Below are 24341 nucleotides of genomic sequence, written 5' to 3'. Positions count from 1 at the left end.
TGGGTCTTGGTGGATTTTAAAAACTGTAGTAAAATGTAGTAAAATGTTTTGCAGAGGCCGCAGATTTTAGGGCTATGTACAGTATGTAGCATACTGTGAGAGCCCTTATTGACTCAACAGCAGGAGAGACGACTAGTATTGTTGCCTTTTCCACCATCTGGACAAATATAGTTACACACATTTTCTGCATAATCTTGCAGATGCACTCGGTCACGGTTAGGCTTTTTACTAAAGCACATGCCTTCTATGTTTTGTTTGAGAAGCTCCTCATTTGTTTGAGAATCAGAAGAGGCTTGAACAATTTGCAGCAGAGTCAGGAAGGGCCTCGATCCTTCCTCTCCAGTGGCGTAACATCCAGACTGTATTGCTGTTTCCTGTTTTAGACGTCCATGTATCTGCTGATGGCCCAGGCCAGAGGAAGGGCTAGCCGCGCAGCCGAACCCGGTGCAGTGCACGAAACACTTGGACTGAAGGTGCGATGTGGGCCCTGTCTGCACCACAGCCCAAAGTTCTGCCCGGGCTCGTGGTCACCAGCAGCATGCTCTCATTCTTTTGTGTCTGAGCACATTTTGTCAACGCCATCCCTAATAAGGACATCGTTCATTTATCTTGTAACATTTGGCATGCACCTTCCTAATTTTGTGGACAATCTCACAGAATTGTGTGATTTAGAAATGCATTTCATTTCATGTCACCTTATTTCTTCTATGTTTCATTCATGTTTTCTTTGTGTGAGCCTTATCATCAGAGCTCCCTGGCTCACTCATCACTGTTGCTTTAGATTTGTGCTAAATGCCATGTTTTGCATGAGAGCTGGGTTATCATGTGGAATGGGCTTATCAGGTTGCTAAAAAAAAAAATTAAAAGACTAAAAGACACCAATTAAACTAAGCAGTCTTTAATCATGTTTTAGTGCATGGCATTTATTTTTAATCTAGCATATATTTTATTTGAAACCATGAACAATACATGTTTTAATCATTCATCTTTGCTTATCTGAGTCAATGCAGCCATCAGTTCTTCACCCACAGAGCCCTACTCAGCATCTGACCCAATCCTACAGCAGGGTATGTTAACCCAGAGCAAACACCAGCCCTGTGTAGCCAACTAGCTGTGCTGTTTAGGGAAATAAAAAGCAACATACTTGAACATGTCTTTACTTGAAATAGTTTAGAAACATGTAAAAGAAATTTTGAAGGATATAATTTTCTCTAAGTTTGTTGCAACTTTTCTGTAAGGTCATTTTTACAGAAAGGTTGTAAAAACACATTTGGGGCACATTTTTCCTCCAGTACACATAAATGTGTGACTTTTTTACATGTCACTGTCTGGCATGGCTTTAAGTCAACTGCCAGCACCTTATCGTTTACTCAAGTGGTGATTTTAATCAAAGTTGAATGGGGGGATTTGCAAAGGAGTGTGTGTATGATACAGTGAGGTGTGTTTGGCAATGTGCCATCGTTTCTCCCTTGCTTTAGTGCTGATGGACAGTGACAAAGATGGCTCCATTTCTGTCTCCGCGGGGAGTGAAAAATGAGTATTAGACATGCTCCGGTCTATGAGGCTTGGCCACAGGACATGTCATCACATGCCACTGCATCATTTTTCCTCACTCTCATGCGCAATTCCTGCCAATCAACCCTCCATGCTTGTGTGCTAGGATGCCACAAGCAGTGAGCATCAGTCATCCAGCCTCCATCCTTGCCTTGTTTTTGCTCCTCTGGATTACAGGTGTCAGCAGCCAACCTGCACACCCATCGGCACCGAGAGGCTGAAAGATATTTAGCTTGCAGCTTATTATTCCAAGAGACACAGCGCATGACGGGCTCTTTCTGGAGTAGGCTGGCATGAAGATAAATTAAGAATTCCTTGCTTTCTCTGCATGTATTTTTCTGTAAGAACATACACTTATTATTCTAATACTACATCCCCCATCAGGCCCTAAAGGTCCCACAGGAGTCAGAGGCAGCACATATGCTCCCAGCTTTTCCTTTCACAAGGGAATCACAATGACAGGATGAGGAGTGCTGAATTTATTGCCATCTTCATGTGATTTTTCCATTTTAGGAAGAAATCTTCCATTTGGAGCCAGCAAAAGTTGAATCTGGAAAGGGAAAGTGCTCCTACGACCCGAAGCTCAACAGCGTGTCTGCTTTGATTAGTGAGTATTATATGGGTTTGGTCATGTGAGGGTGTGGACACCAAATCCTTACAAAAACAGTCCCCCATTTCTTTGTAAGACGTTCTTGTCACAATTTATTATACATTTAGTTTTGACATTACATTTTAATGAACTATTTTTCCCTTTTTCGACACATGGATGGAAATAATCTAGGCTGTAGAGTGTCTTGATAGCTGAGAACTTTCTGTGACAGTATTTAGTGTTTGACTGTTGAAATAAATCATCCGACTTTCCATCAGAAAATTTTAGTTTTAATTACGAGACTGAAGTTAAAGGTTTGTTGTTACACTTTCATTTTCATTATGATTTGAGGTTAAAAGTCACCTTTGTTCTGCAGAAAGCTTCTACCCTACAAATTGTTGAGTGACAGTAAGTTTGTCTACAAAGAGTTAGCAAGCATGTAAAAAAATATGATCCTGAAAGGGCACTCTGGTGTTTGAGATCTGATGCCAGCAAGTTTGGAGTGAGAATGGATCGGTTTACTGCTGAAAGACACTCTTTCTGAGTTATTAAACCCTATAAAAATTTTAACTTCATTTGGTGATGGGTGCAGTATTTTTTTGAAGATTTAACTGGTAATTCTCCATTAGAGATTTAGTGGCAGGACTGCACAGTGGAGCAGCTGTTTAGTACTGTTGCCTCACAGCAGGTACTGGGTTCAAATCCCTTTCGGAGTAGAGTTTGCATATTCTCCACATATGTTTGTGGCTTTTTTCTGGGTACTCCAGTTTCCGCTCACTGTCTAAAACCATGCAGGCTAGGTTATTTGGCGATTTTAAATTGGTTCAAGGTTTGAGTATATTCATGTCTATCTCTGTGGTGGACTGGTCACCTGTCCAGAATGTATCTCACCTCTTACTCGTTAATGGCAGGAGATGAGTACCAGTTCCCAATGACCCTGAACAGGATAAGCAGGTGTAGAAAATAGATGGATTCAGTAGTTCGAAAACAAAACACTATGGACACCTTAAACTTTCTAATATTTTTTTGGTATTTATGAATTAAACTAGCCATTCTTAGACTTAACTGATGGTTTAAATCATGGACTGAAAGTGGGGAAAAATTACAACATAATTTTTTCCTAGAATTTTGTGTTCAGCATTTAACCATAGCCAATCTAATCTTGTAATAATCTTCCGTCTTGGTGCTGTATGTTGTCTTGTTACAAAGCATATGAGGCCAGTGTCCTCTGTCCTTTCGCACAAGGTCTTTTGGTCAGATTCAATCCACACAGTTGCCACAAGTGAAAGGCGATCTTCTCTCTGCAGGTTGAGGCAGCATGTGTAAATCATTGCCGTCGCCTTCCCACATTAACACAGTGCCAGCTGACCAGTATGGAACCAGTACTGTCATCTAAGATGGATTTACCTCCCACTTTCATCAGTTAGTATCATACAAGGGACACTGTTGTTAGTGTTGATAAGGATTAAGAAGCTTGTACTACAACAGAAGATTTACCATTGACCACCAACTGTTCAGCTCCCCACTACATTAGATATCCAATCATCCATGGACATTTTAATGATGTCTCATCAATCTCCCTATAGCACGGCTGGGGACCATGACATTGAATAGAATGGTGGATGGAACAGTGTTTCTTGTTTCTTCTGTCGCCATACTCAAAGAGTCACACCTGCTTTTCAGTGGGGCCAACAGAGCAGCTGGAAGACCAACTTTTTCCCCTTCTGAAACTTAACCAGGATGTTGTGTACATTATTCAAGCTGGACATATAGACATGTTCAGGTTTTATGGTTTAATGAAGTGCATCTGAAGAGTGTTAGGGAAGGCTAAATGCTGTTGTAGGTTTTTTTAAAGGTGTTTGATAACTATAATTTTAATGAACAAAGTCTTAAGTGTACGCAATAGCTCATGTTTGAACAGCTGTTTTTGGTGGTACAAAGAGTAGTAAGATGGCTAAAAAAAATTGTTTATGACATTAAAAAATGTTTTGTGCCAAGGGTGGTGCTGGAATAATGTGAGCATCGAGGAATTTGACTAAGCTGGAGTTTTCTTTCCTTCTCAGATGGTGAACTGTATGCTGGGGTCTATGTTGACTTCATGGGAACAGACTCAGCTATTTTCCGAACTTTGGGAACAAAGACTGCTATGCGAACAGATCAGTACAACTCCAGATGGTTGAATGGTAACACTCCTCTTCATTTTCATGCAGTTTTTTTTTCATTACTTTTTATTGCACAATACAAGCAGGACTGAAACTGTGTAATATAGTTAAAACCTTATCTGGTCATTGCACATGTTTAGAAACAACCAGTTTAATATTTCAACCAGATGTTTCTCATAATCTTCCACCATCTAAACATCTCAACATCTCTTCTCTCATCAGACCCCACCTTCATTCATGTGCACCTTATTCCGGACAGCGCAGAGAGGAATGATGACAAGCTGTATTTTTTCTTCCGGGAGAAGTCCTCTGAGATGGGCCAGACCCCCGTGACCCAGTCCCGGATAGGACGTATCTGCCTGGTGTGTATATAGTGAGGAGTGTTTTTACTTTGTTTAATGAAAAGAAAACCTAAAGCATCTGTATGGAAAAGCTGGAATCTCCTGAGGCAAGTCACCCACTGTGTTTGAGTATTTACAAGCTTCGAGGTAGTATTTGGCTTACGCTAACATGCTGGAATCCACATGTCTTTAACCTTCCTGTCTACAATGCACCCTTGTGTCTGTGAGATTGCTCTTTGACCTCTGATCCTGTGATCTCCTGGCCTCTTCTTCCCTGCTACACCTGAAATACTCAGTACTTTTAGTTTACACAACACCAGAAAAGTAACTGTTTCATAGATTAAACTGGACTTCTCTGAGCATCATGAACAAAAACCAATCCGAGCCAGAAAAATAAATAAAAGCAAATGTTTCCAGAACGCTTGAAGGCCAAATTTCTGATTTGAACGTGTTTGTACAGACTTTAGTGCATGTGTGTTTCTCCTTCAGGTTTGTATTCTTGCATGAGCATAATACTGAGGACATGAGAACCGGTATAAGTGAGAAAATGTGGTGTGCGTGTGCTCTTCTTCTCAGCTGTTCACTGTTGTATTTATTTAAGGAGGGAGGGGGGTCAGTCGCTGACCCAGCATACAAACACTCATCCCCCCTCCCAGGAGGCTTTGCCGCCACCCTCCAGAGGCTCGATCCTGTCATTCTTCCTTCGCCACACATCTGGATAATACTCTTACTGTCGTTTTTTACACTCTGCACACCACTGAAAATATACGCACTATAATTACAATTAAAATTATAAAAATATTTTTACTTCCCAAATGCAAAAAAAATGTGAAGTTTGGGACCACCATTTCAAAGAAAATCCAATTTGATTTTAGTGCAACTCATCAGAAGATGAAAGGTATGGAGACACACACACTGGTTGCAGGTTGTCCTTGTTGGGATAAACCACAGATGCAAGTCTAAATGGGAGGGAAAGGTTATTATCAGCTTTATCCCTTCCCACTCTTTAGCTTTCATGCATTGCAAACCATATTGCACTCTACACTGTGAGTATGTGTACCTGGGTTTTGTTGCCTTTTTAAAACATTTTCTTGTATACACACCTACCTTATCAGGTCCAGTAGTCCTTTTGGAGACAAAAGCTCAGTCCTGTTATGGTAGAATGCCATGTTTGGCTTAGGGGCTTGGTTTAGGACTAAGGTGTGAATAGAGTTTAGGTAAGGGTTAGGGGTAGGGTTAGGTATGTATGGTAATGGCAACAAATAGGGTAAGGGTCAGGGGTTGGCTACTGAAAAAAATGAAAATGAGTAGAAGTCTATTTATGGTTATAGTATGGATAAAAACACAAACTTGTGTGTGAGGCTCAAGACACTTTCACAAAACATTTCCACAAAATGGCCCAAAGACCAGTTCGTCTTTATGCTGCCTCAGCCGCTCACAAATCATCAATGGAGCTGGCCATGGAGCTTTCAGAAATAAAGTGTGCATTGCAGAACCAAAACAAGCATGGAGCAGAACTCAGCTGTGTTAACATATAGCACATCACATTAAATGTGTGACAGATGTCTCCTTGTATCGTTTTCAAAACATGACATATTTACTCAGCAATCCTCTTTGTAATTAACTAATTTTTTAAACTTAATGCAAAGTTTATGTGTGTCATCATTTGTCTAATATGTCATCTTTTCATCACATTATTGAGCCACAAAGCCAGCTTACCTTTTCACATGTCTTCCACACCCTCTCAAACAGAATGACGATGGGGGTCACTGCTGTCTGGTCAACAAGTGGAGCACCTTCCTGAAGGCCAGGCTCATCTGCTCAGTGCCCGGGGCCGACGGCATGGAAACACACTTTGACGAGCTCCGTGAGTACAAAACCTTCACACCTGCACACTAAGATCCTGCTTCTTTTCCTTCCACTGTTTTCAGTTGATCTTTCAATGTGTAGCTGACTCGGTGGGAGCAAGGTGGTGGTGTATAAAATTTCCTGTCAGTCTGTGCATCGCCTCTTTTTTTTACCAGATTAAGTCTTCCATAATGTAAAGAAACATCCAATCATTTTCTTTCCCCCTTCTGCTTTTCGGATCACAGAGAGCTGGTACACCCTGAACAACAAAGTTCTTTATTATTGACTATTCAACAAAATAAATGATTGTCCAGAAAACAGTTCATTTTTTACATGTAGATATTAAGTTAAATCATTTAGGCTTTCTTCACAGTGGATGATAGCCCCTCTACGACACAAACACCAGACAACTTTTGAATACTCAAAAATCACATCAAACCACTATTTCTAATAGTGAGGTCATAATCCTATATGCAGGGGGGGCTATAGGCTTTATATATGTTCCATACACCATAAACTGTATGTAGCAAATGGGCAATTCAATCTTGAGATTAAACCTGTCAGATCTCAAAAAGTGAAGGTTGAAATTCGTTCATCACAGGGAAGTGTTTATCATAATGTTTACACCAAATAAGGAGGAAACTGAATTTTGTCTTTAAGGTTTTATTACAAAAAATAAAACTAAATCAAGAAATTAGAATCAACAATAAATGATTTCTACAGAAAATAGAATCATTAATAAATGGTTTCTATAGAAAATAGAATCAACAATAAGTAATTAAGACGACTCAACAAATACAAGACTAACCCTAAGAGTTAAGGAAATATTCTTTTGTGAGGAATGACTATTATGTAATTACTTGAGTGAGGATTTATCAAGATAAAACAGCAACAAGCATTACTTTAATAATCTAAGGTAAAATAATGATTATTAGTTTATCTAAAACACAAGAATTCTTTGAACAGAGTGTTTGGATTTTAGGACTAATGTTTTTGTTTTCTTATCAACACAAGAATTCTTCAATACTTCAAACTATTTTGGTAAATAGTTCACTTTGGGATTTGATCAGAAGATGTTACTAATTCTGCCAGGTTGTCAAGTTAGTTTTAATGAAACATCAGATTAGAAATAGATGTTATTTATCAATTTCTATAAGTTAAAATGAAATAGCCAGACCAAAAATTGCTTCTTCTTTTCTTTTTCTCATCACACTGGTTCAGGTGCTTCACTGGTTCAGAAGCTGTGGAGGGCCAGTTGTCACTTTGTCTTTGAGGAACTTGGAGGCTTCTCATGCCTCAACAGAACCACGACAGGGAGGCAGGTTAAGACCCAGAGCCCGTTGAGGGTCAGTGGTCAACGTTCTGTCCAAGATCACCTAAGATTGTGGTGATGTTTGCAGAGGGCTGGCAAGGGGGCAGCTGATGCAGCAGGAGTCATTCCAGAGAAATTCTTTCTTAACAGTATGACAAGTTATTTCTCAACTCAAGCTTCTCTTTATGGTTTTCTCTTTCTTTATTTTTTATCTGCTGGACTTGAAAGACACTGAAGAAAAAATGTTTTTTCTCAATTTACAAAACACAAAAACAAGGAAAAAATGGTCTTCACACAACAAACGCAAAAACAAACTACAGCAAACTGTCTGCAAAACGAACTGCAGTCACCCGCCAAGGCTTTCTTTTCAATTTGTTATCAGACTTTGTTTGATAACAACTAGGACAGTCAGATTGCTGGGGGAGCTGAAAGACCTTGGGTTGAGCAGAAAGGCCTAACTCACTCTATCCAAAGATTCTTTCAACCACAACTAAATACAGTTCTCCTATAAGAATAATTTCTCATATTGAATAACTGCACACAAACAATTCTCAATGATCATTTATCATATTTCAGCAGGTTTCATAACCAAGTAACATATCTAATTTATCAATGACTCATGTTTTTCTTCATAAGCCTTAGGAAAGCATGTAAACAATGTGAATAACTGATTAGACGTCCACAAATGTATACATATGTCCCAAAATAATCAAGATTCACTCAGGTCAGGATTAATTTAAGAGAGAACAGTTACTGAAAGATGACTGTAGGTCAGAGGTCATGAAAAACGGGTGCTTATTCATGCTATATATATTTTTTTTTTGTAAAACTATTAATTTATTATCAGACCATTTACTGTTAATCATTTACATCTGTTCTTGTGACGCCATATCTCCGTTTTATGCAGTAAATCGGTACGACATTTGGTATCTGATGGCAAAGACAAAATGAAAGCAAGAACTACTGTCAAACATATGCACTTTTAGTTTTCTAAAACAGCTGACTAAAGAACATGCAAAAACTAAAGCACAGCCCACTGCCATATGCACTATGTTTTTATGTGAACGACAAAAAATCTCACATTGTAGGTGTCTTTCTTTTTTTCAAGGTATCTTTTCTTTGAATGGGTATTTGTATTTAGGTGTCTTTGTATGTTTGTTCATGTACATGTGTGTATGAAGGCAGCCTGATATTGAACAGATCAGATCTTTGAGCTGGAATGAATTTGACTGTAAAACTAGGCTCTCCAGGGGAGCTCTTCCTCTGTCTCTCTCCACTGGTTTAATAAAGATTTACCAAGCTCTGATAAATGAAGCTACAGTTCTTCTTAAACTAAACTCAAGACTGAAAAGGGTCTTGCCATATTATTATTATTATTATTATTATTATTATTATTATTATTATTATTATTATTTCCTCATTGACACATTCATTTTTTGTTTTTGTTACTTCCTGCAGCTCTAAATGAACCGCTATGATTTTATCAGTGAGGTATATATTTTTAATCTTTACCCAGCAGCAAAAGTGACACAACTTTTAAAAACTGTGCTGCCAGTTCACAGAAATGGAAAGAAAGTGGTTCTGAATGAAAGACGTCTGGTTTTGCCTTTTGCAAACAAGGATTCTGCCTTTACTGGTTAGGTCAGTGTTGACATAGACGCAGCAGTGCCGAGTGACTCTGTGAGACAGAAAGACTGCTGTGTTTGACACTAATGATTAATTGTAGGATATTGCCTGAAAAAGGCTATAAATGTGTAGTGGAACAGGCTGGTGAATGAGCAGTCATGTCGTGGGGATAGTGTGAAAATGAGTACACTTCAGACCTCAAAGCAGCCAATCCTGCCAAAAACTCGGAGAGAATAGAAAATATTAAGTTTCATGCTAATTGCCTCACATTTACTGTCTGGTTTGATTATTTTTAAAGCCACTTAGTTTGCAGAGTTGTTAGGCTCTTTCCCAAACCAGTTCCTCAAAATGGCCGCAAAGACCAGTCCGTCTTTATGCTGCCTCTGTCTGTACTTAAATCATGGACCACATCGTGGTGTGAGCTTTCAGAAATGAAGCGAGTATCAGGGAAGAAAAAGAAAAAGAGGCTTGGAGCAAAACTCTTGCACTGATGTGGAGCGCTACATTAAATGTGTGACAGACACATTTTCAAAATATCACAAATTAAGTTTAGCGAAATACAAAAATACAAAGAAAAAGTTGGCTTATTAACAAACTGCGCCTTCTAGCACCTCTAAATCATACACTTGAAATGTCATATCTGTGTTTGTAATTAGTAAACTACGGTATGTTACATTTACTGCTTTAGTTTTTAATGCTGGAAGGGCTTTTTAAATACCAGTGAACAGAGCTCGAATAAGTATTTTCACATTTTTTCCTAGCATTTAGCTTTAATTGCAAGCTTGTTTCTCTTTGAGGCCTTGATCGACTGTTCTCAGAAATGTCTGTCTTCAAGTCTGTTAGTGTGCGCTTGTGTTCTCTTGCGTGCAAATCTCTCTTTTCTGCAGCTCAACAGCTGTATGCCATGACAAGAATCATGTGTTGCATGGCACCCATGGCAGCCCATTGGGTTTGCGGCCATGCTAACCCATGACCGTTCCAGCGCTCTGGTTTGTGGCAGCTGTGGGAAACGGCATGGTGGTGCGTGAGAGTGAATGGGTGTGAACCTGCTTGAGACTTGATAGTAAGGACAATGTGCCGGCTCTTTCTGAACTGCATGCAGCTCTCCAGGGATGCTTTTGAAGCTACAGACAATCCCCAGAGAAAGACTGTACAGCCTCACTAATGGAGACAGAACCGGAACCCAGCAGTTCAGATTCAAAGACAATCCTCCCACTGTCCATGTTTCAAACTATCTGCATCTGCGACCTGACAGCTAATTTCTCATGCTGGTCTATAAGGGGCTGTGAGCACATAAATCTTGATTGGTGCACTTGTTTTTTTTTTCCAGTATCTGATCAGTTCATCTTCTGTTTCCAGACTTTCTAAACCCTGCTACTGTATTTTCTTCTTTCTAGCTTACATTTTTCACTACTTGACTTTTTCACCAATCATGTTTTTGCAACTAGGTCAGGAGCTCATTGTCTATTTCATGTTGACGGCTCTTGTCCTGTTGCAGGCAGTGAACAAGTCCCCCAGGACTAGTATTTAGGTCATGTAGTCAACAGCAGAAAGAATTATCACCTGTACTTGGCAACAAACAAAGGATAAGCTAAATCAGGCAGAGTCAGTGTCACAGCCCTGTAGGACAACTAATGTGAGTGTTTGTGATTTAAAAGCATCAAGAAGTTTATGATGCATTCCTCTTTCTGGGATAGAAGAAAAGTTTTCCTATCCTAAAGTAGTAGGAGGAAAAAAAATGCTCATTTTGTTTTAATTTTCTGAGAAATTTCAAGGGCTTAAGCAATATACCACTGTTACTAGTGGTTCTCAAAGTCTCTTGTCAAGCATCTCTTCAGAAAGGCTCATATCCAACATGTTCACTTTGCTTATTATTTAAACCCAGTTAAGTGTACGGATTTATGTGAATCTGTCCACCTAGAAAGAGCGATGTATCTCCCACCCTTTTTCTGTTCACTGGCCTGACGACTTTGTTGTTTCTTACAGGAGATGTGTACATACAGCCAACACAGGATACAAAAAATCCTGTGATTTATGGAGTCTTCACAGTCTCAGGGCAAGTTCACCACAACAGATAGAGAATATGCTGTTTCTGCTGCTGTAATTGTAATGCAAAGCTAACCTGTTTTTACATTTACCCCACAGTTCCGTGTTTAAAGGCTCAGCAGTTTGCGTGTACTCCATGGCTGATATTCGCATGGTCTTCAACGGACCTTTTGCCCACAAGGAGGGCCCCAATTACCAGTGGGTGGCCTACACTGGGAAGATCCCCTACCCTCGACCCGGCACGGTGAGCATCACCCCACTTTGACTTTCTGTGTAAATCCCACAGAAAGCTGACACAACAGTGACTTCTCTCCTTCTTGGACCTCGAACAGAAACCACCTGAACAAGATCCAAAATATTACTGCTAGACTTTAACATGATGGTGGGTTTTGGTGCTCGTGCTCAGAATGTTAATGTCTCCCCCTCCCAGTGCCCCGGAGGTACGTTCACCCCAAGCATGAAGTCCACAAAGGACTACCCAGATGAAGTGATTAACTTCATGAGGAATCACCCTGCCATGCACAATGCAGTGTACCCAGTGCACAAGCGCCCCCTAGTGGTTCGGACCAATGTAGACTATGAGTTCACCACTATCTCAGTGGACCAGGTGACGGCTGCAGACGGCAACTATGAAGTGCTTTTCTTAGGAACTGGTGAGTGTTTTATTAAATATTTAACAGAAATTAAAAACAGTGCACCCCTTTTCTTTTCAACTGATCATATTTTGTTTGTGATTATTTTTTTTTACTGTTGAAGGGGTTTGAACTGATGAACCCTTTGATCTGAGACTGCATGCTGAGTGGCACTGTCAGTGGGGTGCTGAATGATGGAGAACAGGATCTCCCTGTGGAAATAAATCCCAAATAAGTGGGGAACTTGTCTCCACTGCATCCATTTATCATTAGGAGAAAAACATTCTTTCCTTTTGTGCTGGAGTGGAAATTTAACCTATCAAAGAGTTTGTACCTCACTCTGCTCCTATAGAGTAAACAACAGAAGATTTGTACCTGGAGGGCAGGGATAGATCAGCAGCAGGAGGGGGGAGCACAGAAGCAGTGATGCAAGAGGGAGGGTTAGAGTTGGCATGTTTATCACTTTAATCTTACACACCGATAAAAGAGCAATTATCTGATTGCCTGCACGTCTTGAACTTTTAATGAGGCTGCTGTGTGACGGCAGCCACCGCAGAGTTTGCTGCTGTTACATGTTGCGTATCACACCTCTTACCTCGACTTTTTTGTCCCTCTGAGCATTACTGGGAGGAGACTAATGGGCCTGTGTGCGATGGCAGCTGCTGTGGAGGAATGCGTGTCCTTTCAGCTGCTGTCAGAGAGTTGGAGCTATTCAGCCCAGCACAGGGGTTCAATTCAGAACGCATAATAAATCTCAGGTATCCCACTCGCAGGAATGCTTTACAGAAATCAAATGAAGCAGGGAGAGGCCAGAGAATGTCTTACGGCATCCAAACAAATAGGTCAGAATGACAGAAAAAGTTTGTAACGGAGAACGGTGGTGGAGAAGAACCCACAGTCATTGAGTGAAGTACAGTGCTGCCTGTTGATATTAGGATTATCCTTGTTGAGGGCTGCTGAGACAGTCAAACAAGAATCCAAGGGGCTGTTGAAAGTCATGTTGACAGTCAGTTTGCAGGTGTGTAGCTGACAGTTGTGTGTTGTGGTCCACAGACAAGGGAACAGTCCAGAAAGTTATTGTGCTGCCCAAAGATGACCTACAGACTGAAGAGCTGGTCCTGGAGGAGGTTGAGGTTTTCAAGGTTAGCTTATACAACTCTCTTCCTCTTTATAACACTTTATGGCCCTCTGTTTTTTTTTTTCTTTTTGCTAGTATGTCTAATATTTTTTTACTACCCATAAAACTAACTCACTGTCCTCACAATCTTTATGTTCACCCATCAAGGTCCCCACTCCTATAACAACAATGAAGGTTTCATCCAAAAGGGTAAGTGTGTCTGCACAAGAGATTTTCTTAACATTTCCTCACACAAGCAGCGAAGAAACCTCTGTCCAGTCTGAAAAGGATATGAGCCACATGTGCACAGCTGCATCGCTCGGCTGCTTCCTTCCTCATAATTCATATCAAAGCTGTGAGTCTAAAAGACGACGAAGAAAGAAAAATGGAAAAGACATCAAAAGTTCAGTGTCTTCTTTCAAAGTGATTAAAATGCTTGGCCTCCTCTACATGTCATTTCATCAGACAGAGAGTTAGGATTACATGAAGCCTGTCTGGTTGATGAACTTCAAACAGCTGATCATGAAACTATGATGCCAATCATAACTCAGCTGATTCTGAGCAGGGCTGGATTTTCTACTAATGTCAGTGTTATTTATCTCATTGTATATACATTAAATCTGTTTATGGAAGCAATTACTTTTAGAAGCTACTGATGGTAAACAGTGCTTGAAGTCCCCCTGCACACATTGCCCCCACCCATCACCATTTATGGCAGACTGTAATACCAGCAGTTAGCAAACTATAAACCAAACAAATATAGCACCGTAATTTCTAACTACTATGAAAGACAGCACTAGAACATACTTCTGCAAACAATAAGAAATAATAAAATTTACTGAACAATGCGTGGACCGAAGTGGGTGTGCTTGTTTGTGTGTGATCAGATTCCTGGCACACGTCCAGCTGAGCTGCCGATTCACTCCTTGTGTCTAACTTTTAACTAATCATCATTCCTCATGAGTCCCCGATCCAGTGTATCACTTCCTGTTTTTAACCGTTGGTAATGATTATCTTGTACGAAGGCTCTGTGGGGGTGATGTAGTTCATCATGTCCAGTTGGTGACACTGACGCTGGGTATAGGCAGGTTTTTGAGAAGTGGCGGTCCGCTATTGAAAGTGGCAGTATGAAAAGAAGGAGAATTTTGAGTGCCTGTACTACATACTGATGAATACCGACTTACTTCGAGCACTGATACTGTAAAATCTAAACTGTATTTTCCCATTTTTGAGGTTTACCAATTTAAAGAAGAACTGATGCATTCATATTCTGATACAATTTAACAGTAATTTGTTTTACTTTGAGCAATTTGACTACGCTTTAAAATTATTGTCACTTTGACTTTTCATCTTGATTGGATATCTGAAAGACAAACAGAACTGCACAGAAACTTTTCCAAGTCATTCATACTAATAATGATTTTCTGTAAAAGTCACTGATTGCCTCTGTATATTTAGCTTTACTCTGTAAGTGAGTAATTGTTTTTATTCTATCCTCTTTTCATTCAACAGCAACAGCTGTATGTATCATCAGCGGTTGGGCTGACCCAGTTGGCTCTTCACCGCTGTGATGTGTACGGCGAGGCCTGCGCTGACTGCTGCCTGGCCAGAGATCCGTACTGCGCCTGGGATGGCAAGTCCTGCTCCCGGTACTCTTCCTCTCAGAAGAGGTAAGCACCAACAGCAAGAACAGCAGAATCATTGTTAGTAATGACACAACTAACCAACTAATCCAGTTAATTTGTTTAATGATTCTCTAATCAGATTGGCTGAATGGCTGTTTATTGTCTAAATCTGGTAAATTAATTATGGTCTTTGTTTTTGTTTTCTTAATAATGTGTAAACTTCTAACAAGTGTGTAATGTAAATTTATATGATGCACAATATAATAGTAAGATGATGGTTTGGGATTACAATTTCTTCAATTTCATTTTTTGTGTCTTCATGTTTTTTTGAATAGCTTTGAATGGCTTGCGGTTGCTTTATGATGTTTTTCTCTCCTTATCTGGCAATACTGGTCTGACCCCTTTAGACGTAGCCGGAGGCAGGACGTCAAGTACGGGAACCCCATTCGCCAGTGCAGAGGCTTCAACTCTAATGGTAACTAATGAACTGAGAAAGTTAGCAAGTCTCATTGTCTCTGTTTTAAAGATCAGGGTTGAGAGCAGGTTTTTGGTCATCTGTGAAATCTGTGAAATTGAAAAAAAAAAAAAAAAGAAAAAAAATCATTTGCCATGAATGAGAGTTTGATTCTGGGAAGCTCATCGTAATGAGTGTGTTGGTTGCCATGGAAATCTCTCTGTCTCTGCCCTTCAGCCAATAAGAACACACTAGAGATGGTGCAGTACGGGGTGGAGGGAAGCAGCACCTTTCTGGAGTGTCAGGCGCGCTCTCCTCATGCTCTCATCAAATGGCATCTGCAGAGAGACAACAGTGACCGCAAGAAAGAGGTGAGCCAATCACAGCTGCATATATCAGAGCCACCGGTAATGAAACCACATGGGGTTACTCAAATACATATAGGATGTAACAAAAGCCTCTTTAGTTTGCTTGAATGTTCTTCTGGGACCCCACCACCCATTCTTTCCTTTGCCACAACAGAGACGTAAAGATTTACTTGCAGAGTGACACATTTGAAAAATAACTCCGGTGTCATTTGGTCTTGATTATCTGTTAGCTTCATTAAGTGATCCAGGCTTTGGTTGGATGATGCATGATTGCTCACACTGACTGTCCTCAGGTCCAGTGGAATGACATCTAAAGAGGAGCTGTGAAAAAGTCCCCCACTCTGATATACAACCTCGAGGCACTAGTTAAAGTTTTACTGTGAGGCAATGTGATGCTACTGCCTCTCTTTTATTAACTATTCTGTTGGATGGGCTGTATTCCCACAGGCAGCGCCAACTTTGCTCCTGGATTCAGAGCAAAAAGAAGCTGCCATCACCTAATCAGATTTCTGGGTGTCGATGTGCAGACATTTGTAGGTCCACTGTTCATAAAAGAGACCGGATCATAACATTTTATTGAGTTCTCCTTAACAAGAGAAAAATTCTTTGTTAACACCATGCAGTGTATTTAATATGAATGTCTGTGGTATCAGATATGGAGTATCATTTTAATGAGTTCCTACAAGAAGATCTTTGCTATTTGTTATGGATGTCTTGATCAAGATATATTTATTTTTGTTCAGTCCAAATCATTTAAATAAGTATTTTATTAAGAATAAAGAAATGATACACTCTTTTATACATTAGGACATACCGTGGCTCCTATAGCTCCAAAATGTGTTGAAAATCTATTTTCTCCACCACTGCGATGGGTTGCTCACCCAGAGCAATAAACTCAGTCGGGACACGGACTTTGTACTATTGCTGTTCCATGGAAACTTGTCTCTTCTCTTTAGAATTTCCTCTTCTAGCTTTAAGAGTACGCTTAGTGAACTTTGTGTACTCAGCCAAGTGTTTGAATTTTATATGCCTTTATTAAATTGGTGGTATTAAATGTAGCTCTGTTGCATTATAAGTATTCAAATTAAAAACACTGGATATAGCTTCTAAATTGCTCTTTTAAAATACCTCATATTGCAAATACGCTGACAAAGTACATCACAACAGTTGTTGTATTACAGCTGTTGTACAGCAGACATATTGCAGTGGGGCTGGGGTTAAACCATAGATGATCAACAACAGAGATCGGGTGTGGAGTGTTGCCGCTACTCCAGTGCCAATAAATGAAAAGTACCTTGATTAGTACTCTGGTCCAATACTTGTGATTGGCTTGGGACATGGGTATGCAGATGTTTTCATTTGCAAGGGGGTTATACATCCAGAATGGGCACCCCGTGTCATTCCATACCGTGTTTTCATGACTGGTATCAACCGGACTACAGGTTCACCATGCCATGCATAGCCTGCCATTAACACCAGAGTAGAGCCAGGTGAAGTAGTGCCATAACCGAGATGCATGCATTGATGACAAGTGACAAGGTATCATGTTCAGTCATGAATTTCAATTTTGTACTACATCACATGACCATTGTGTGAGCATATGGCACCGCTGAGAGGGAGAGATGGCCAAATCTGCCAATGTTGTGAAGACATACCTGCAATAGCCCCGGCATCACAGTGCGAGGAGTCATGTTGTACAGTCACATGACCTTTCAACACGTGTGGTTTCATTTCATTTCCACCACTCCATCTGGGAGCTTAACTTTTTTGTGTGTTTAAAATGCAGTTTTGATTATCTAGTTTGGTAAAGACAGTAATGAAAAGAAAAAGATGTTGTAATAGGCTGCTTACATTTACTACTCACACTTCTTTCCTTTTGTAATGCCAGGTCTTGTCCTTCCTAAGCTAAAAAAGTAGGAAATGGAGCTCTAAAGCTCATTTTCTACTGTACAGAATTTGACTGGTTTCACTTCACAAAGTTAGGAACCTTTAAAAGAAGGTAAAGTCAAGTCAAAGTCAAGTCAAATTTATTTATATAGCACATTTTAGCAACAAGATGATATAAAGTGCTTTACAAAAGGCATTTTTACCAGACCCTTTATTTGAAATAACATTTTATGGCAAATTTTATTTTGCAGGAATGTTAATATCACTATGAAAATTAACACAAAATTGAAATTGAACAAAATAAACCTTCGTAATTCAATTGCTGACCATGCACACTTCTGTTATCTGCCCTCTAACAGGTATAAATGCAGTTTTAACACAGCTGATGATCTTTTTTTGTGCCTTTCCAGATACGTTCGGATGGTCGGGTTATGAAGACAGAGCAGGGTCTGCTCATGCGGTCTCTGCAGCTCTCAGACTCTGGCATGTACCAGTGCACGGCCACAGAGAAGAATTTCAAGCACACACTTGTCAAGCTGCAGCTAGTGGTGTTGTCGAGCCGCGCCGTCAACAACGCGCTGGTGGATGGGGGAGGGGGGCTGGTGCCGTCGACTCTCCACTCCGCCGGAACCCAGTGGACCGCCAGTGCAGGCCAGTACAAGGACTTGCTGACCATTCTCAGCCAGCCAGAGATGAGCCTGATCAATCAGTACTGCCAGGACTACTGGCAGTTCGGAGACCCTCTGCTCGGCGCCCTGAAGGCCAAAGACATAAAGGAGCTCAAAGAGCAGAAGAAACCTCGCAACCGCCGACATCACAGGGTCGAGGAGGAGGAGGGAGAGGAGCAGCAGGGAGCTGAAACATGAGGAAACTGACTTTGTGTTTGAAACATCTTCAACACAATCTTCCCCCACCCTCACACCCACCCCTGTGAAAACTGGGAGAGACTCAAAGAGAGTAGCATCATGAAAAAGAAAAATCTACAAACTGACAAAAAAGAAAATCAAACTGAGAGAAAGAGGCTTCCAAACAAAACCCCACCTACATCCGTGCAAACAGTAAGATATATGATACACAGTATTTATTGTAGGTTGTATATAGTATCATTCTGTGGATTTCTTTGTACTTATAAAAAAAATGCTCTTTGTGTATAGGTATCTTTGGGGGCAAATATTGTTATTGTTGTTAATTTTATTGTTGCTGTTACTGTCATTACAAAACTCATTTGTCTGCATCATTTGAACTTTAGGGAATGTATTTTCAAGCATGTGAGCTGGTCAGAGCAAACTACAAGAAACTGTCTGTATGAAACGAGTTGATAAAGAGGCTTTTTGTTTTTGAATTAATAACAAGACATTTTATTTCTGGACTTTCCAGGAGCGCCTGCAGCCTCCTCTTGGCTGCAGACAGACTTCAGGTTGTTGGAGGACCACTGACAGATGGTTCCTGGTATTGTGGGGAAACTGTGTCTGTTTTCTATTTCCATGTCAATTGGACTTACTGTAAAATGATGTGGTTCGTTGCTACACGCCAGCCCAGATTCTAGATCATTGGGATTTTACAATGGGATTTACATTGTCTTAAGATAACTATGACAATTTTTTGTCTTTATCATCTTAATAATTTCTTTTAAATTCAAGTGAAAAGGTTCTGTATAGCACCTGTCCAAACTTCGGACACCTATACCCTGATAAAGACACAAGCATGAAAGTTATTTTTTTTTAACTCTCAAGAAACGTGGCAGTAGATTCACTATAAATACAGTGATGAGATTGAGAATTCAAGGATTTGCACAAAAGGGCATTATTTTATTTAGGCTTTTTGGCTGGGGCCAAAAGCAACACTTAGGCAAGGCCTAGTTGGCTTCTGTGAAAGAACCAAAATGGTTTACAATAAAAGTGTTTCCCCGATCAGGCAGCAATTCTGAGCACACAAGGTTTTATTATAATTTTTTTTTTACTTTCTTGTGTGTAAAATAAATCTAAACAGACATGTCCATTTACACAACAAAGTAGTGTAACAATACCGTGACACTAACCAAAATACTGACTGTCTGGAAGCTGGTTTTCCTTGTGTGCATGAACCTGTATTTGTACTGTAATGCTAATAAGGTAGTGTGTTAGTTTTTTTGTTTGTTTCTCATCTCTGTGGGTGTAAAGTAGGGTTTTCTCGTTACACAAAATGGGGGAAAACGAATGCTTTAAAAATGCTCAAAATTTGAAATCTCCTCTGAGTCGAACATGATACGGCTTTCCCTTCACATTAATATAGATTTAGTCAAATTATCAAGTAGAATGATTTTGCAATTGTTTGAATTAAGCGAAATCTGAAAAAGTGCAAACAGATGTCACATTGGTTCGTTCATAGACAAAGATGATAAATGTTTTAGGGGGATTTTTTTTGTGAAGTTTTTAATTTAATTTTATTTTTTTAGCAAACCATCCTAAAAAAACTTAATTATAGCAGATCCACAGGACAGAAATTTCTTGAAGTTTTATGTACAAAATTGTATGACAAACAAAACAGAAAAAGGTGCAAATATTTTGGTCATTTTACCATAAAGAGGCTTTAAACACATTTTTTCAGATTTGTTCTCAGGCTCACTAAAAGTCTATTTGGACACCTCTGTGAAGATCCATCTATAAGCACAACATTAGTATCAGCTCCTAACTGTGGGTCATGTTTGCATTTTGTGAATCAGTCAAGCTGAGTAAATGGAATGGCCAAATGCAACCAGGATCCTAAAATAAAAGTTACTTTTTAATCCTTTCCTTGCTTTTCTTAAATAATGTTTTAGGCCTTGTCTGCACTACTTCACGTTTTTTGTTTTATTTAATTATCTTTTTTTTAACAAACACTTTTTTCATTCCGGTTTTATTAAGAACTGTTCACACTATTTTAACAAAATGCTGAAATACCTAGGCTGTGCCACTAAGTGACAAGAATGTTCACATTTACAACATATTAATATGCAGAGAGAGAACGGTGTTGGCTCAGTTAAAAAAAGAAAATCTAAACATTTGTTGCTTGTTTAATGGTGATCGTAAAGCAAAACAGACAAACCAGAAAAACCTGTTAAAAATGGCTCCATTCTTGTTTTGGTTTCGAAAACACAAAGTGATAGTGGATTTGCCTGAATTAGGCTGCTTCATCATTGTTTCTGAAAAGCTTCATAACCCTAGTTTACATAGATCCATCAAAACCAGAGCTTTTAGTAATCTCCCTTTTTAAAAACATCATAAAAAGCATAATTTGTGTCTTGACCAAGGGTGAAAACACAGCAGAAAATCTCTTTCTATACAAATATCCGGAGTAGTGTAGACAGGGTTTTAGTTTTTAAGTGGAATTTTGTTTTTTGTTTAGTTTTGTTTTGTCGTCAGATTTTACAAAAAAAAAAGGCAGAGGTGATGTTCTGACTTGTGTAAATTTCTCTACCTTCCTTCTCCATTGTTGTTGCTGACTAATAAATTAAAGCTCTATATTTTATAAGAACGGAATGCTTCCCACCTTCATTGTGAATTGCTTGATCCTGAATGTTTTCCGTGTTCTGCCCAGAAACCTCTTGATCCTTGGAATAAAGTTGTACTTGTTAAAGAGAAATGTATGCACATTTGTGTTAAACAAACACGCTGCATTTGCAGTTTACAATAAAACTATTGTAATGAATGTGTACTGAAAGATCACAAAAGACCATTTGTTTTCTGTTCGTATCCGAGTGTCTGTAGCTTTGGGCCTAGTTGGTGGAGATAATGGAGTTCAGATCCATCAATATGATCAAGTTTGATCCAAATTCAAAGGTTCATTAACTCGGAGTACAACCTGCAGCTCTAACCCAACCCTGCCTTAGTGTTGCAAACAACAGAAATAATTGCAATGTTTAGTTTGAAAATAGTTACATAAATTCATTTTTGTGCTGTGGTCAAACTTCCTTTAAAAGTGTAACTAAAATAAATATTTGACCTCAGCTCTCCAGAAACTTACTGTTACAGCTGATGCTGCAGTCTGACACTTTTTATGTCTAACGTTTGATTTCTAGTCATTTGAAACTTCAGAGTTTGCATTTTACTCAAGTCCAGCATCAAAGATGCCAAACCTCTGCACTTTATTTATTTAAGACTACCTAGGATTCCTAATGACCACAGCTAACACTGTCTGCTAGAGTCTCACAAACAGATTGGGGGTCAAAAATGTCCATCGAGTCCCTGCTGTCCCACAATGTCCTATTTGTTTAAATCTCACCCCAGCCAAACTACAGGCAACAGTTCTTCGGGCAGTTCATATGCTTTTTCATGTTTTGACATTGCCTTCAATCTTCATCCATCCATTTTCTTTACCTGCTTCTTCTTTCCGGGTCACAGGGAGCTGGTGTCTTTCTCCAGCAGGGGACACCCTGGACAAGTCACAAGTTTATCACAGGGACAAATAGAGACAAACAACCATTCACACTCTCACCTAGGGACAATTTTACACTTACCAATTAACCTAGCATGCATGTTTTTGGGTCCGTGGGAGGAAATCGGAGTACCTGGAGTAAACCCATGTGTGCGCAGGGAGAACATGTTAACTCCACCCAGAAAAGCCCCAGGTTGGGAAGCAATCCTGCAACCTTCTTGCTGGGAGGCAACAGCTCTAACCACTACACCACTGTTCCACCCTGCGATCGAACTCGCATTACAAAATTATTTACATGGAATTCTATGGCTGCTTGTGAGATCAAATAGCAGAAGCAGATCACGGTTGTAGCACTGCTACCTGGGGTAATTTCTAAACCTGAATTTTAAAAACTTTCTTTCAAAATAATGTGAAATTGATGCTGCATTTTAATGTAACTCTCAGAATTTTAACCCTATTTAAAATGGCCACCACATCTAAGTAACCCTATCAAACACAAAAATACCTCTAGCTCAGTCTGTTTTATATGCGGTAGCTGTTGAGAGTCATTCACAACCTATAATCAGAACTGAAGAAGCATTTTGGATAAGGTGTGAAATATTTTCAAGAAACAAAAGAAAGTCCAGTTCCCATCTGTTCAACGACTTAAAATAGCTGCTTCTTTTATCGACGTAGACTTGTGTTGTTTAGAAGTTAACACAACTTTCTTACAGTCCATTTCTGGAAAAAAAAAGAAGGAGGGCGAACAGCCTGTCACATTGCATGCTAATTGGCTGTACAACATTATTACAAAATTATCAATTATTCAGCACTTTAAGTCTTTTCAGTCTTTCCATCATGTCATGACTCCGATGTAACGGGTGATGAAAGTTTACCACAGTGGAGTCAGGCTCACAGCACTCAGGGGAAGCCGGCTGCTGTAGGGTCAGAGCAGTGTCATTTGAGTCTTTCCACCCCATAAAACCTTAATGATTGGGCTGATCACTGATCAGCCCAGGAGTGAGTCACATTCTCCCACAACAATTTAGGTCGAGAGTAAAAGAGGAAAGAGAGGGAAAAGGCCACTGGGGAGGAGCCAAAGTGGAAAGTACATGTAATACAACACCAAGAACAAGAGGAAGAGGTTAACACCATTTCTGCATCATGGCCCTCTGAACATAAATACAGTGTGTGATGTTAAAAAAAATAAATTATTAACCGACAAAAGGTCAGCCTAGACAGCAAGCTTGTTTCTTCAGAAGATGCCATGAATCATGAAAATAGATTTTAATATTTAAAATACAACAAATTATTAGCAGAATCACCTGAGATCCTGATCATTTTAGCTAAATTAGTCGAGCAACAGTAAAGGATGCATTTGCAGGCGTCTGATTTCTACAAATTATTTCTGCTGCTCTCACTTTTTGTCTACAACTAAAATTCTATAATCATGGGAGGAATTGAGACAAAATTATAGTATTTCCTTTCATAGAGGAGGTTTTAGTGTGTGTTAAAGAAATTTATAAAGAAAACACTGAAGCTCCTTTTCATAGCAGTTTTGGTAACCAGATCAGAAACTAATTTCTTTGTTCAGATTTTTTTTGGCAAGTCTTGATCTAAAATAAATACTTTAACATTGTAAAAAGTTCTTTAAAATGTGTTTTCCTAGTTGAATTTGATTGTGTCCAAAAGTTAATCAGTTTCAATTAAACTTTTCTCGAAGTTTCATTAACATCCATGCAGTTCATGAAATATTTCGCTAACATTCAAAGTTGATTCCAGTACTTAATAGCAAAGTTTTAAACACAGATATGACAGGATCAGTTTGCACTCAGAATATAAGTTGGGGATCAGTCTCAGCTACTATCAAACCAAATTTTAGCTCATTATCTGTAAAATTGACTGAGTTAGAGCCATTTTTGTGCTTGCTGAGATCGCTTTGCTGTAACGGCCATGTTGAATGTGATAGATTCAAAAAGTTAATCAGTTGTAGATGTACAACTAATGAATACTGTCTGAAAGTTTCAATAAAATCTGTTCAGTTATTCATAAGATATTTTGCTAATGGTACAGACAAACACACGTGGGCAAAAACACTGCCCTTTTGTCTTTGGTGGTGGCCAATAATGACTCATAACCCACCCAAGTTATAACGTAATGTGCAAATAAGGAGCAGTGATGCCTCCTTGTTTTTCAGTTGAATTTTACATTTTTGTTGGCTGCACGGCTGGATGTGTCTATGTTGTAATTCCATAGACAGTTGTGCCTTTATTTCAGTTGCGTTTTATTCAATGCTTGCCACAAAAAGACCTTAATCTGATAACTTGAGCTTTACTTTCACATTGTGCAGTCTGGGAATGAGAACATGTCCGTAGACACCTCTTCACCCCATTATGAAATTGTTTGAAG

General features: G+C 39.4%; 1 protein-coding gene across 6 annotated transcripts in view; it reads left to right on the top strand.

Annotated features, from left to right (window-relative positions):
* sema3fb (sema domain, immunoglobulin domain (Ig), short basic domain, secreted, (semaphorin) 3Fb) overlaps positions 1-21239 on the top strand; it is a 67950-nt gene extending 46711 nt beyond the window's left edge. Inside the window, exons 6-20 of one of the 6 annotated variants that reach the window (XM_017430568.3) lie at positions 384-473; positions 1032-1067; positions 2068-2161; positions 4207-4326; positions 4528-4667; positions 6399-6513; positions 11419-11488; positions 11578-11722; positions 11909-12131; positions 13164-13252; positions 13396-13437; positions 14740-14897; positions 15260-15327; positions 15544-15677; positions 17972-21239. In XM_017430568.3, coding sequence (XP_017286057.1) covers positions 384-473; positions 1032-1067; positions 2068-2161; positions 4207-4326; positions 4528-4667; positions 6399-6513; positions 11419-11488; positions 11578-11722; positions 11909-12131; positions 13164-13252; positions 13396-13437; positions 14740-14897; positions 15260-15327; positions 15544-15677; positions 17972-18427 — 1980 coding nt within the window. In that variant the 3' untranslated portion in view covers positions 18428-21239. Of the gene's footprint in view, positions 1-383; positions 474-1031; positions 1068-2067; positions 2162-4206; positions 4327-4527; positions 4668-6398; positions 6514-11418; positions 11489-11577; positions 11723-11908; positions 12132-13163; positions 13253-13395; positions 13438-14739; positions 14898-15235; positions 15328-15543; positions 15678-17971 lie in introns of all 6 variants that reach the window. The other 5 variants (XM_017430566.3, XM_017430567.3, XM_017430569.3 and 2 more) reach the window with 5 other exon arrangements.
* The last annotated feature ends 3102 nt before the right edge of the window (positions 21240-24341 follow it).

The sequence above is a fragment of the Kryptolebias marmoratus genome, linkage group LG4 (genome assembly GCF_001649575.2).
Source record: "Kryptolebias marmoratus isolate JLee-2015 linkage group LG4, ASM164957v2, whole genome shotgun sequence".
In the NCBI taxonomy this organism is placed as follows: Eukaryota; Metazoa; Chordata; class Actinopteri; order Cyprinodontiformes; family Rivulidae; genus Kryptolebias; species Kryptolebias marmoratus.
Note: the sequence above shows the minus strand (reverse complement) of the source record. Positions and strands in the feature narration are given on the sequence as shown.